Below are 14,591 nucleotides of genomic sequence, written 5' to 3' on the forward strand. Positions count from 1 at the left end.
TAAATCCTATCACGAGCTGTGGCTTGGATTTTGTGGATTAACTGCTGGTTTCAGGTTTCCTGATAGTCACCGTTTGTTGGTTTTATCTTGGGTTTTTATTGATAAAATGTCAAAGATTGTGCTGTATATTAAGTAACAATTTGTAAGTATTTTATTCATTACTGGGAAGAGAGTCCCAACCCCTTTTTCAACATTTTATCGTAACCTGCTTGAACACTTTTCACAAGATTACTATCATATTTGTTTGAATTTCATACTCAACATGCATTGATGATTAATAATATTTTCAACTTCCAATTATTTCAAATAATTTAATAAATATTTAATGTTCAAAATAACAATAGTTTACCCAAAAAACAGTTTCTTCTGCTCGTTTGGATACACGAACTGACAGTTCTTTTGAACACGTCAAACTGACACCCGCATTTCTATAAACAAAGCCCGTACTTTTAGCACATGAAATTAGATGCCAATTGATAGTGGACAGCATTGTTATCTCAAATTTGACGGAAATCCATATGGGACTGATATGATTTTATGGACAGTTCAGTAATTCCACTGCAATCAAGGTGCTGGTACAGCATGAAAAAATCAGGGCAATCGCTTGCATAGTAACACTCCGCAATCAATCCCAACATTACCGGGAAAAAATGCTCATCCAAGATAGTTTTCACCCTAACCCTCGACAAAGTTGTCATCCCTTCCGGATTCTTGATATCCTCCAGCTACGATATCAACATCCCGTGACAGCAGCCCCGTCCACATTTCAGTCCCATCCGGGCTCTATCCGTCGATTAGATGAACAGAAGAAAGAACAGCTGACAGCGGTGTTTGAGTTTTAGTCTGAAAATCAATAACCAAACGAAAACTATACCATCCGACCGCACCTCTGACTGGAACTACTCAAAGACATCCATGGCGGCGGCTGCTACACCAACCATTCCATCGTCCAACAGGCAGGATCGTCTTGGCAAAATTCACCTGCGAGGTCCGTATCTCGGAACGGAAATGTTGTTCCTACTCTCGAATCATCTCAGGTTTCAAATACAAGAGCTGTTAACATACCGGGTTGCCAAACAAGGCATTATTCACAAGCAAACAAAAGTCAGTTCATTGATTTCTCGGCACTGCCGGCACAGCTGCGGCACACTGAGAAAAAAGTTGAAAAATTTAAATTTTCAAATTTAAATGTTCAATAATTTTACTATAGAGGAAACACAGCAAAACAAAAGCACGTCATCTTTGATCCAAGATGTCACCGCAGTTTATTTCGTATGCAAAACGTCTTGACATTTATATTATAACAAATTTAAGGCTTTCCAAAAATTTAAATTTATGGTAACGGTGATAGCTTTAACGACTTCACAAGCAGTGCTGTAAGCGGTCAACCGTAGTCGATGCATTTTCTGTCATAATCGACTACCTTTGCAAAACAAGCCATCCTAGAACAGTACCAAACTAAAATGTCATATGACAGTCTCCGTCATACGACACTGTCACCGAATACCGTTACGTATTGTTGTTTTCTAGTTTTTGTGCTTGTGCGAATTCAAAAAATAGCAAGCAACGATGTCTTAGTGATAACATTTCAGATCCGAAATTTTGAATTTACACGAAATTGAGGAATTAGAACGAAATCACCAAGGAAATCACACATAGTCATATGATATTTTTCATATCTTTATTAAGGAGACTTTCAGCCCTGGCCTGTTTCGTCTCCGGAAAGTCATATGATAGTTATTTGATAATAAATTATCTTTTTGCTGGCATGTTGTTCTACCGTTTGTGTTGTGTAAAAGAGACGAACATGAGTGTACGAAGACAAATCTGGAGTGATTTGAGATTTGGGCGTAATTGTATTTGTAAACAAACACGTCAATCGCCAATTTCTCGCGAATAAATGCTCAATTTTGAAAACAAATAACACTATGAGGATTAAGGATAATAATAACACTATAAGGATAAGGATTCCTCTATCATTTTGTATAGTTTGTTAATATGATTGAGCTTTTATTCACGAGAAATCGGCGATTGACCTGTTTGTTTACAAATACAATTACGCCCAAATCTCAAATCACTCCGGAAATACAACGTGCACAACAACGAAGCGAGTGTAGTAAAAAAACTCAATCTTTTCAACCCCTCCTCACAACCTTTTGGTTCCATGATGGATGCTTTGGGAAAACTTTTAGCCCCTAGCAAAGCATGTCGCATGCGATGCTTTCAGTAATTGTGAGCTCAAAACTGACACCACACGGTAATCCATTGGTACCGGTGGCGAATAATCTTATTCAATATCGCCAATATTGATATAGAACGGCATTCGACGCTGTCACCTATCACGAGTTGAAAATACTCACCAAGGAATGTCATGGAATTTGTCAGTCATAATACAGTCAGTGAATGGAACGAATAAAACTGCAAACTAATAGCGAATTCGTTTATTATTCAGTTCCAACCTGGATCGGGTATCAAGATTGGGTCTGCTTGTTTTCTGACAAACGTCAGTTTGCTCGTTTGTTTTTAAACCCTAGCTCAGGTTGAGGTTCACACTGACAAAAAGTTCGGTTTCGCACTGGGTTGGAACTGGTACCCCGATAATAAACGAATTCGCTATAAAATTCATGCGAATGTCCAAATCTACATAAACATTTCAAAAGGTCCTAACTGCATTGATCGATTCTCTTCATCGACTTTCTCTTTCGTCAATAGACCTTTTTGACGTTTAATCGTCTTTCTCTATCTAGCATACAGAGATGAATGGATAGTTTGATTTCCCACTAATCTGTTTCGCTCTTGCTCGCACTCCTTCAATTTAAATGGTCATTAGTTTGCGCCAATTAAACGTCAAAAATCTCTACACGCTAACTTCTGCTTACTCACCAGGTGAGTCGATCGTACTCACTTTCATCCGATGTATCGAGTTGTCAAAAATTGAGTAAACGAGAAATGTCAAACTGAGTAAAAGCCACTCAGTCAGCAAAATCCTGGACTTGGAAAAAATGCCAGTCATGTCGGAGGAAACCTCATAGAAAATGTTACTCAAAACCGGCTGAAATGCCTTCAGGTAAGTACGAATTGCTTAGGGAAACGGTGTTGAACCGTGCTCCGGTAGAATGAATCCGGAGCAGGCAATTTCCATTTCCTTGAATAAAAATCAAAACAAAAACCCTCCCCGCAACTGAAAATACCGGCGAGTGGATTTGACTCAGTCTACGTGAGAACGTAGTTTACTCAAAAGTGAGTCAACATAAGGCTACTCAATTTTGAGTAGCCATACTTGCCGCTGAGATGAGTAAATTCGACTCAATTTTGAGTTGACCAGAATAAGCGTGTATAACTCAGCTGCCAAACCTTTCCCTGTTGTATTCCTAGCGTTCAGAATCATAAGGTCATAACTGCATTGATCGATTCTCTTCATCGATTTTCTGTTTTGTTAATAACTCGGCTGGATTAACATTTCTCGATACGTTTGATGTTGCTTATGCCTTTCACTGCACTGTATTGTGATAATTTTGGAAAATTGGTTCACTGAACTGTGGTATCATCGAAGCTAGGCCCTTATGATTCTGAACGCTAGTTGACTTTGGACTCTAGATAAGAACCTAATAACCTAATAAGTTGTTTTGAGCTCTAGATAAGAACCTCCTTTTTCAAATTATGTGGTAAAATTAGCGCGAAATGTGTTTCCATAGCAGTGGTTATCAAAAGAGAAAGTCGATGAAGATAATCGATAAAAGCAGCTAGGACCAGCTAGTACTGTTTACGTGGACTGAGTCGATTTTTTCTTGGGTGGATTTTCTCGATAATTTTTCGGACTGCAGTGAGATGTAAACCACACTTCTGCAATGTCCATAGGGAAATGTTTTGCAGCTGTGTCATTGACGAAAGAGAAAGTCGATGAAGAGAAACGATCAATGCAGATAGGATCTTTTGAAATGTTTATCTAGAACTAACGCGAAAGTATCGACGGTGTTGAGATGATCATCATCTTCTTGAGAGTGGAAGATTTTTCCGGGCGAACATGATCTGATCACGTGATCAGCTCTCCACTATCCCACTTGTCCCCCGTTCGTAGCTGACTCACCGGAGTGGGAGGAGGATTCAGAATGGAAAATTCTGCTTGTTAATTCCAACGAATGCGATGTTTTTCTTATTTCATCAAGGTTCAGAGGTTTGTGTCTTGGCTACAATAACGTCAGTGGATTTCGTGTTCCTTTTCGCCTTTTTAAAGTGTGTGCTCATTGCAGGCGGATTTTTGAACAAATTCCGAACTCAATTGCAGAATTGCTGTATGGTGGCTACGAAAATCCTTTCGTGTCCTTCGTCTACCAGCGAGTGAACAGTCTGTGGAAAAAAACAGTAGTTCAGTTTGTTAGCGATGCAGAACAAACAAAAAATCATACACTGAAAACGAATCTTACTCAGAGAGTGGGTCACTTTTACTCATTCGAATGGAAAGATTTCTTAAAGCGTAGGTGAGTGATCTTCGTTTTCAGTTCAACCTGAGTCTCACCAGTGGCGTCGCCCTGACCCCAATCTACCTGTTCCACAACTCTCAAAACGTAAACAAATTAAACAATGTTGGTTCCAATGATACAAATCAGTGAAACTAGAAGATCCTGTGCCTTTCGAAACTGATTTGAATGCATGCAGCATGACCCTAAATAACGTTTTCAAAGTTGTTGAACAGGTAAAAAGTGAGGTTACGTGTCGCCACTGAGTCTCACCAAAGTTTGAGTCTTTCTGTCATAAGATCCACGCAGGAGTTAAGCATTTCGTCGGCATCTTCCCACGCTTACAGGTTCCCAATCCAGCTTAGTAGGAAAGCGATCTGTGGAAGTTAGTGATCTTGTGAATTTGTATAAAGCCAATAGCCAAAATGTGTTTTCTTCCCTGAATGGTAGATTCGTTCAACATTATTTTGTTTGTCCATAGACAAGTTTTACTTGCACTGCCAAATTTTGCCAATTAATACACTGGAGACTTGAAAAAGGTTGCCCGTGCCAATATTGAATAGTTCGTGTGATGCAACTCAATAAGAAATTCTCCAAACTTATAAAGCATCTTGAGAAGTTTTTGGAGGATCTCTGATCACCTGAAGGCCTTTGGAATATTTTCTTAGTCACCTGGTAGCATTAGAGAATATCTGGGAGATTTGGTTTGAATTGTAGGAAAGTTTTAGCTCTTCAACAGAATAGTACATGATCAACCTGAAGTCTTGAAAAAGAATCTAAAGGACTTCATGGAGATTTAAGAATACCTTCTTGACGTGAGTGAATATCTTCTTGACGTAAAAGACGGTGGTTTGGAATATTAAAAATAATAATAAATCCGGAATTCTTCGAAGCTCAAATGAACCAAAATTATATTTTTTAAACCTTGGATTTTAATAAAAAGCTAAGTCCGCAATTTTCAAGATTTTCCTAAGTTCGAAACCTGGTGAGATGGACCAAACTAGACAGTTGCAATGGAATACATAAGTACGAAACCTTGAAACTGAAATACATCCCAGAAACTTGAAAAAATGGTTCATACCTTGGATCTCTAAAAAATGTTTCTAGTATCTAGTCCAAAGAACTTTTCCCTGGATTTAAATTATTCCTACATGATTGATGATATCGTTATAGTTTGTAATGCAGTAATGAATAAAGAATGAGAAATATTTCCCTGAATTTAAAGAAAATTCCCTGAGTTTCCAGGTCAAAAATTGAATTCCCAGATTTTCCAAGTTTTTCCAGGAAGTCGACACCCTGACAAATGTAATTCTAAACTTTTCAGAAGTTGTCGTGGACTTCATTCCATCAGGCTGAGTTATCTGATCTTAAGTTTCTGACTTTTTGTGACCTTCTCTGTTACAGAGTACAGTAGCTTATTATGCTTTTTGTAAATTTTGTATTCAATGAATTTCCGAAACAAAATCGTCGCCCCATAGGGCTTAACTGAGGCGACAGTTAACTGAACTTCTGTTAACGTTTTCTTACACTGAAGATCCCCGAACATCTCAAGAAGCTTGTGTGAGGAATTCAAGGCGCAAGGAATCAGCTGTAGAAACTTCTATACGACTTATTATTGTGGGAACTTTTCGAAACCGAAATGAGTGCTACTCCGGTTGGAGAACTCCTGAAAGTATCAGGTAGCATCTGACCCTCAAGAATCCCTAGAAATCTTCTGATCATGATAGATAATAAAAGCTACATGTGAGAGCTGAAATGCATTTCTGCTATGTCGAACCAGTTTTCAAATTAACTCAAAAGGCCTCGATGTGAATCTGACTATTCCCGACATTTCGATATTACGCAAATTTGACAGATAAGTGTCGTTTAACTGAAATTTATTTCAAATAGCGGTCTTTCACCTAGCGAACGTTTCATTCGTGTTTATGCTTCAAAGGAATGAGTGTACTAATTGTGCGATTTCTCATATTGGGACCCGAAAACTTGAACACTTTTTAGCTAATTCGTGGTTTGTTCGTTGCGTCAGAAGCATGTTCACCAACCATTGCGCCAGGTCCGTTGCCACCTTCGAAAATTGGAGCTCATTGTATGGTAAAATCCACAATTTGCTCAAACATATCTGCTTTCGTATCGTAGTTTTCGACACATCATTTCAATGCTGCGTATCGTCGCCGTATTGTAATGTGAGTGGCTCGGTGGCCTGATGGAGACCATTTTTGCTTAATATGAACATACAAATTTAACGCAGCGATTTCTCGTGGAAATGCAGAGGATTTCTCGGCATCACGTCAACACATTTCTACCCACAGTGTTGGAATTGCCTATTGTAGTAAGAGAGGGGGCCTCATAGCCTAGTCAGTAAAGACACGGTATTACCAAGCCGGAGGCGGCGGGTTCGATTCCCGGTCCGGTCGAGGGAATCTTTCGGGTTGGAAATTTTCTCGACTTCCCTGGGCATAGAGTATCATTGTGCTTGCCACACAATATACAGATTCATGCATTGGTATTGGCATCGAAAGCTCTCAATTAATAACTGTGGAAGTGCATTTAGAACACTAAGTTGAGAGCACGCAATAAGCTAATATGCACTAAGCTATAAGCTTGACATGCGAATAAGAAGAAGAAGAAGAAGAAGAAGAAGAAGTAAGAGAGTAAGAGAGTAGGAGAGATCCGCTCTCTACAAGCATCGCCTATTGATTCTCTGTGTAATTGCAGGTGATCTGGAGGAGCAACCACGTTCATGCTCTGATCATAGTTTGTATGAAACTGTTCTATCACTGTGCACCGAATTCCAATGTAACCACCCCAAATTTGCGCATCAATTGTTGAATTGAACAATTCGTTACGTTTTCCGCACCTACAGCTAATGGTTATGGTGGCTAATGATCAAGCGACGCTATTATTTCAACGCATAAATTGATGTTCGTCAAAATTCAAAACACTCACTATCTCACCCAACCAAAGCATGACGGTGACAATAAGATAGCAGTGCGGTAATTTACTTATTTGGACTGACAAATTGTACCAACTTAACACCGGCGGTTTGGTAGTGTAACTGTAGCTGTTTCTCTCCGAAAATTTTCCATTTCGTCTGTGTGTACCAAAGGCATACATTATCAATGTTAATTGTGCGTGCCTTACGGCTTACCAAAGTTTAACTTTAAAATTTTCACTTTAATGCCATCCCACCGACAGTGTTACAGATTCTACCTTACACAATGAGTCTGAGTGTAAATGTCTTATTAGTATAATTTTAATCTATTTCTCAGTCACGATCACGAAATTTCAACGGCCGTTGCCTACAGGAAACAACGACCCCGAGGGAAGTTTCTGGTCCACTGAGTCTCGACTATCGAACTTTTTGGCTTCCACTTTTCCACCCACCGAGAGGGCAGATCTAATGTATAAGACAGTTTGTTCAAACGGAGCAAGAGGTGCGGATGGAATCACGTTTTATCGTTTGACTTTTCTAGATTTAGGATAAAGGAACGTTGCACCGCAATGGGTGATGGGGTTGGGAAAAAGGAAAGCATGTTGACGCAAAACTGTTCATTACTTCATATTACCTGCGCTCGGCTGCTATCTATTACTGGATGTTGCATATGTTGACCGTTGTTCTCATCATCATCTCAGCGATCCCTCTCGCCGCGTTTTCTCGACACACACGCCACGCGTACTTTTCATTCCTCTGATGATCCATAGTATGTTCTGTTGGCCTTGGTGTAACTTGCTGCTGTTGATGCTTATGCTGATAAAGGTGAGATGCGCCTCTCTACTCTATTTTTTTTCTCTGAGTTCAAAATCGAATAGAGAACTAAAATTTGGGTTGTTTTTTTAACGAATTCATTAAAACGGTTTCTTCATGTGTATATATTTGTTCGTTGTTGGACGTGGAGGAAATCAAATTTGCTGCGCAGCGACGGGTGATCGTATAAGACTTTTAATATTTAGAAGGCCTCGGTCGGGTAAACTTTCCCTGAAGGTATGCTGCATGCTGATCAACCAGTTTGGGATTGTTGGAGTTGTTGTTGTTGTTTTGGAGCTGTTCAACCATTCACTCTATCTCGCGCTTGCATTCATTAACCGGAACCGGATAGTACTCATTAGATGGGATAGCTGTTACTGGTCAATGATTTAGTGAGGGTGAAGAGTTTCCAAGGCTAGACTCACACACACAATATGGTCCGAAACGATGATTTAGCAGGAAAAAATATTCACGGTAATAATCAACGGTAATAATCAATAACAAAACAAACACTGCACAACGCGCTGAACCGCATTTGAAGTGGTTTAAGGTTCTGATTCATGGCCAATATCGGTTTCATTGCTTGATCCACCAAATAATGGCCCAATTGTAAACACTACTTCAGCTTCAGCTTCTGGCTCAAAATATTCCGTTCTCACCTACATAAATGTCCTGTCTGTCTCTGTCCACTGTGCACTGCTTTCTTTGTAACAGAGGAAAGTGTAACAAACTTTTAGAAATCATTTCCTTAACATAATACACGAGGGAGCAATCATAACAGAACTGCGAAAAGTATGCGTACCGGCACTGTTTATTTACTTTTGGCGATTATTGTCTGCGATGAGAGTGGTCTCTCTATTCAAATTTAAATGCAAAAGCTATATTTTTTTCTTTATTTGAGGTAATAGATCACACTTATGCCGCGGATACACTTGTTTGACAAACTATGAACATGAGCATTATTTGTATAATAAATTATGAGCACATCCATGGTCACACTTGTATAGTTTTTGTTTAGTTGTTGTATAGTGTTCATAATTATTATACAAATAATGCTAATGCTCAAAGTTTATCATCCAAATGTATCCGCGGCATTGATTGTCATTGCCGAGATTTCAACAGCCAATTAGTTCTGCATTTTATTTTGCTGGGGCTCAGTATAAAAATGTCGAGACACAGCTAGCAAAGTAGACTTTTGCTGAGATACCAGCAAAAGTAAATGCCAACCTAATCGAATCGATACCAATGTCAATATTGCACGCGTGATCCGGTTTGAAAAAAAACATTATTAACTCAGGGTGGCAACCCAAAAGTTCAAACAAAATTCCCTGAGTTTTCCAGGGTTTTCCAGGTACCAACACTAAATAACCAGGTACACATTCTATGCACTGCCTAGGGCCTAGGGCTAGGTCACTCAGCACAGTGTGCCAAAGACACAGTACGGCACACCGTGGCACATAATTTCTATGATCTCTAAAGAAACTGGCATCACTGCACTATTTCAGTGCGGATGTGTTAAAATTTGATTGTTGACACAAACAATGTTTCACCATTACTGCCGCAACCGGAGCAAAGGAAGATGCCGACATCGTCCCTGTTGTTGCTGCGGCCGCCTCGGACGGTAACTTTTACTCGGCCACCAACTGGATGGATCGTGCTGAACTGTTCCTTCCGATCGTTCTATTCCCGGGTTGTCAGCAGTAGCGCCAACACCGCCAGCCTCATCATTATCGTCAGCAGTATCTCACTATCTTCTGTATCACAATCGTCTTCTAGTAGTAATAGAGCTCCTGTTGTTTAGTTTTGGCCAATCCGATCGCCATCGACCAGACTGATGCACGTTCCGTCCGGTCAGACTGGTAAGATCGGTGTAAATAATATTCATCTCACTGCCGGAGATATCGTCAGACCAATCTCATCATTGTGCGACAGCGGACAAATAGCATCGTCCAGCATCTCGTGGGGATCCATGAACATGTGGACATGCTCATCGGCATCTTCACCATCGAAAGCTGGAGCAGATATTCGCATCTACGTAGCACTTCTACGGATTGGTTTCGTACGGTTAGCAGGGGACGACTTTGGCAAAATAGAACTGTGACGAATTGATTTCCAGTAGCTCCTGGATGGTGATCCAAGTTTTCAACTCCAATTCTTCGCAGGATTTCTTCAAGAATGGGTTCTCGAAGAACATCAACACGTACAGTGATGATGCCAATTAATAGTGGATAGCGTAGTTATCTCTCTTATTTCCCGTTTCTCCTCGATCTTAATCATAAACAGCGGCACGAGTTTCTCCTTCAGTAGCTCAGCTTAACCAGCGTGTAAAATTTGCTGTACTCTTCGTGGATCAACTCTTCATCGCACTGCGACATACGGGAGACGTAACTGAGCCGATGCCATCAGCCTACCCAAGCGAATTGTCCACCGAACTGGTCAGGCTGTTGAACGTCAACGTCAGATTGTGATGCTTATCCTCATTCTCCAAGTTGTTGTACGATGATTCCGGACCCGGCTTGCCTAGCGGCAGTAAGCCTTCCTCTCGCAGGGAAGCGTCTGATTCTAACTGGTGTACAGTATGCTGATCGCGTTCCCATCGTAGTGAATCACTTCCTCGAGGTACTTTCCATCCGACCTGCGTGGTCCACACGGAATCGGAAGTGTGAAAAGTCAGTCCGATGACTGGAACTTTCGGCACACTGAGAAAAACGTTGGCGCACAATAAGTGTGTAGAGTGCCGGTTACAAGTATGAACGTAAACTCAGAAAATGAATTTCCTGGTTTTGAGGTAAAGTCTGGTCCACTTAGAATCCGAACACTTTATTTATTCTATAGCAGACCCTCTAGTGTTCGGATTTGGAATGTTTTGACAGCGATTTGTTTTGAAAGTACACGTTTCGTCTCGATACGTACCGTAATAAAAAAAAAGTTGTACTAGATGGAAGACGAGAAAATAAAATTGATCCTGCACACCCACGTCGAAAACTCGACGTGGTCAATTCAAAATATCGTGAAAAAGTTGAAAACTGCCCTTTCCACTGTAGGAGAAGGTTCAAGGCAAACGTCGCGCTGGGATTTCGCCAAAAAAATACGGTGCCAGCCGTAGTACCGTCCGGAGGATCCATCTGCGAGCATTCTGTTTCTCCAAGCAACCGAACAGGACGATGAAGCAGAACCTAGTGGCCAGAACACGTGTATTGTCGTCAAGCTAAACAGCGTCCGCACTTCTACTAGCAATTTATCGGCGTCACGCATACATATGACGTGTATGCTGCTTGCTAGTCTATCCATTCCAATCACCAGAAAACGGTTTGAAAACCTTCCGAAGTTTAGTGGGAACGAATCACGCTGGATATCGTTCCGAGATAATTTCCTTTCCATGATCCACAGCAACGATGAAATTCCGACAGTTAACAAGCTTCAATACCTGCTGCAGTCGTTAGAAGGAGATGCCAACAAGCCGTTTGAGAGTGTCGATATTCAAGCGGACAACTATGCGTCGACCTGGGATGCCCTGATGAAAAGGTACGACGATAAACGGTTCCTCAGGAAAGAGTTGTTTAGAGGATTGTTCGATCTACCATTGATGAAGCGTGAGTCGGCACACGAGCTGAATACTCTTGTCGACGACTTTCAACGGCACGTCAAGGCTTTGGGCAAACTCGGTGAGCCTATAAAGCACTGGGACACTCCACTCACCTTCATCCTCTGTAACAAGCTCGATGTATCCACGCTGCGTTCCTGGGAGCATGAAACTCGTCAGAAGGAAGAGGTCAAATATGATGAGTTAGTAGAGTTCCTCATACAGCACGTACGAATGCTCAAGTCAGTTTCCAGTGATCTACAGCATCGTTCCCAAGGGGCTACCATCAAGGTGGCTGGTACAATTCCCAAAAAATCGACTTCAGTCAAGTCCATTGCAAACGCTGCAACGAATGAATCTAATTCGAACGCTCTACAATGCCATGCCTGCGCACAGAAGCACCAACTCTATCAATGTCCAACGTTTGCCAATCTTAGTGTCAAGCAACGTCGAGAATTGATCTCCCAGCGAAGCTTGTGTTGGAACTGCTTCCGCCCAAATCACCAAGCAAAGATCTGCAAATCTAGGTTCTCGTGCAGAACGTGTCACGCTAGGCACCACACGTTGTTGCATGACCAAGCTGCTCCAAAGATCACACCAAATCCTGCCACCAAATCAACTCCTGCTAACTCGTCGAATTCTGCTCCGCAACAACAAACTCCATCCACGTCGGGGAACGTGGGGACCGCTGGATCATCTAATCCACCCGAAGTGAACCTCTCCGTTCAATCTCGCCATAGTACGGTCCTACTGGAAACGGTTGTTCTGACCATCGAAGACAAACACGGCAAGGAAGTTCGTGTTAGAGCCCTACTCGATTCAGCAGCGATGTCCAACTTCATCACGAAGAAACTGGCAAACACACTTGCCACCCGTCAAGCTTCCGTGGACATTGCTGATGCTGGAATTGGAGAATCCGTCAAGCAAATCAAACGGCAAATCACTGCCACGATCAAGTCACGGACAAGCTCCTATTCCACCACACTCGAATTTCTCATAATGAAGAAGCCAACCGCTAATCTGCCAACAATTGCCATCAATACCGCTATGTGGAACATGCCAAACGTTCCACTAGCCGATCCGCATTTCAACATTCCGGGCATGGTCGACATCATTATCGGTGGAGAATGCTATCATGAATCAATTTGTCAATCGGTGACGGTCTACCACTACTGGTCGACACGCTTTTCGGGTGGACAGCTTCTGGGAGAACATCCACCAATTCCTCTGTCGTACCACCAGTCTGTTACCTATCAACCGTCGATCGATCTTTCGAAACAGCAATTCAACGTTTCTGGGAGCTAGAAGCCGTCGACCATGGCCCAACGTATTCCACTGAGGAAAAAGAATGCGAAGAATGTTATGCCACTACTACCACCCGAACTCACTCAGGAAGGTACGTCGTACGCCTTCCTCGGTCCGAAGATCCGCAAGTCACCCTCGGTCAATCTCGAGCAATTGCCACCCGCCGATTCTACAGCCTCGAAAGACGCTTCGAAAGAGATCCCGCCTTAAAGCAAAAGTACCACGCATTCATCGAAGAATCATCACTACTTCTAACAACAGCTGATCTGACAGCCTCCGACTGTGCCTTGGTCCGATTAGCTCAACAACAGCTCTATTCAGAAGAATTAGCAGATCTCAGCAGCTCAGCAATTGTGAAGACTCCTCCGATGAAATGGTTACATCCATACCTCAGCGACGACGGACTTATTCGTGTCGGTGGGCGACTTGCCAATGCTGATGTTCCAGAAGCACGCAAACATCCTATCATTCTGTCGGTCAAGCATCCGTTGACTAGTTTGCTTTCTGAACGCTATCATAAGACACTCCTCCACGCTGGACCCCAGCTGATGTTGTCCACCATACGCCAGAAATACTGGATTATTGGAGGGAGAGATCTTGTTCGCTACACCTATCACCGATGCATCAAATGTTTCCGCACCAAGCCGAGTCTCGTCAAGCAAAGCACTGCTGATCTGCCAAGGTCTCGTGTCGTACCAGCTCGCCCATTCTCAAATAGTGGCGTAGATTACTGTGGCCCAATATTTCTCAAGTCCCCAGTGCGTAACCGCGCACCTATCAAGGCATATATTGCGATCTTCGTGTGTTTCACCACAAGAGCCGAACTGGTATCAGACCTCTCAACGCCAGCATTTCTTTCCGCTCTCCGTCGCTTCGTTGCTCGCCGTGGCCGCATTCAGGAACTCCATTCCGACAATGGAACGGCCTTCAAGGGAGCATCGAATTCACTTCACCGCATCTATGACATGCTGAAGCTCAACGACACTGATCGAGATACCATCTTCAACTAGTGTGCAGAGCAAGAAATCCAGTGGAAGTTTATTCCACCACGGGCTCCACACTTCGGAGGACTGTGGGAAGCAGCCGTGAAATCATGCAAGCACCATCTCCTGCGAGAAATCGGTCAGACGTCACTAAGCCCTGAAGACATGACAACCTTACTTGCACAAATCGAAATGTGCCTAAATTCTCGTCCTTTGACTCCGATTCCGACCGATTCTGCTGACTTAGAGGTTCTAACACCAGGCCATTTTCTTGTTGGCTCGAATCTCCAAGCTGTTCCGGAAGTAAATGTCGTCGATATACCAAACAATCGTCTAGACCACTGGCAACGCACTCAACAGTTGCTTCAGCGTATCTGGAACCGATGGTATCCGGAATATCTTGCCCAATTGCAATCGCGAGCCAAGAAGGGTTGCCGTTCACCGGTTAAAATTCAAGTCGGACAGATCGTGATTGTGAAGGACGAAAATCTTCCACCAGCGCAATGGCCCTTGGGTCG

The 14,591-nt window shown here is 42.3% G+C and overlaps 2 protein-coding genes across 9 annotated transcripts in view; one reads left to right on the plus strand and one right to left on the minus strand.

The window, feature by feature from the left end:
• LOC135697177 (uncharacterized) overlaps positions 1 to 14,591 on the plus strand; it is a 511,087-nt gene that overhangs the window by 438,860 nt on the left and 57,636 nt on the right. Inside the window, exon 2 of one of the 2 annotated variants that reach the window (XM_065216801.1) lies at positions 11,132 to 14,591. This exon is cut by the window's right edge and continues 964 nt beyond it. In XM_065216801.1, the coding sequence (XP_065072873.1) occupies positions 11,462 to 13,090 (1,629 nt within the window). In that variant the 5' untranslated portion in view covers positions 11,132 to 11,461 and the 3' untranslated portion in view covers positions 13,091 to 14,591. Of the gene's footprint in view, positions 1 to 10,456 lie in introns of those variants that run through there. The other variant, XR_010517413.1, reaches the window with a different exon arrangement.
• LOC135697154 (nuclear factor of activated T-cells 5-like) overlaps positions 1 to 14,591 on the minus strand; it is a 225,044-nt gene that overhangs the window by 21,592 nt on the left and 188,861 nt on the right. The gene's annotated exons all lie outside the window — the stretch shown is intronic.

Source organism: Ochlerotatus camptorhynchus, unplaced genomic scaffold (genome assembly GCF_037179485.1).
Source record: "Ochlerotatus camptorhynchus isolate MF236.1 unplaced genomic scaffold, CSIRO-AGI_Acam_v1.1 ptg000067l, whole genome shotgun sequence".
Taxonomy (NCBI): Eukaryota; Metazoa; Arthropoda; class Insecta; order Diptera; family Culicidae; genus Ochlerotatus; species Ochlerotatus camptorhynchus.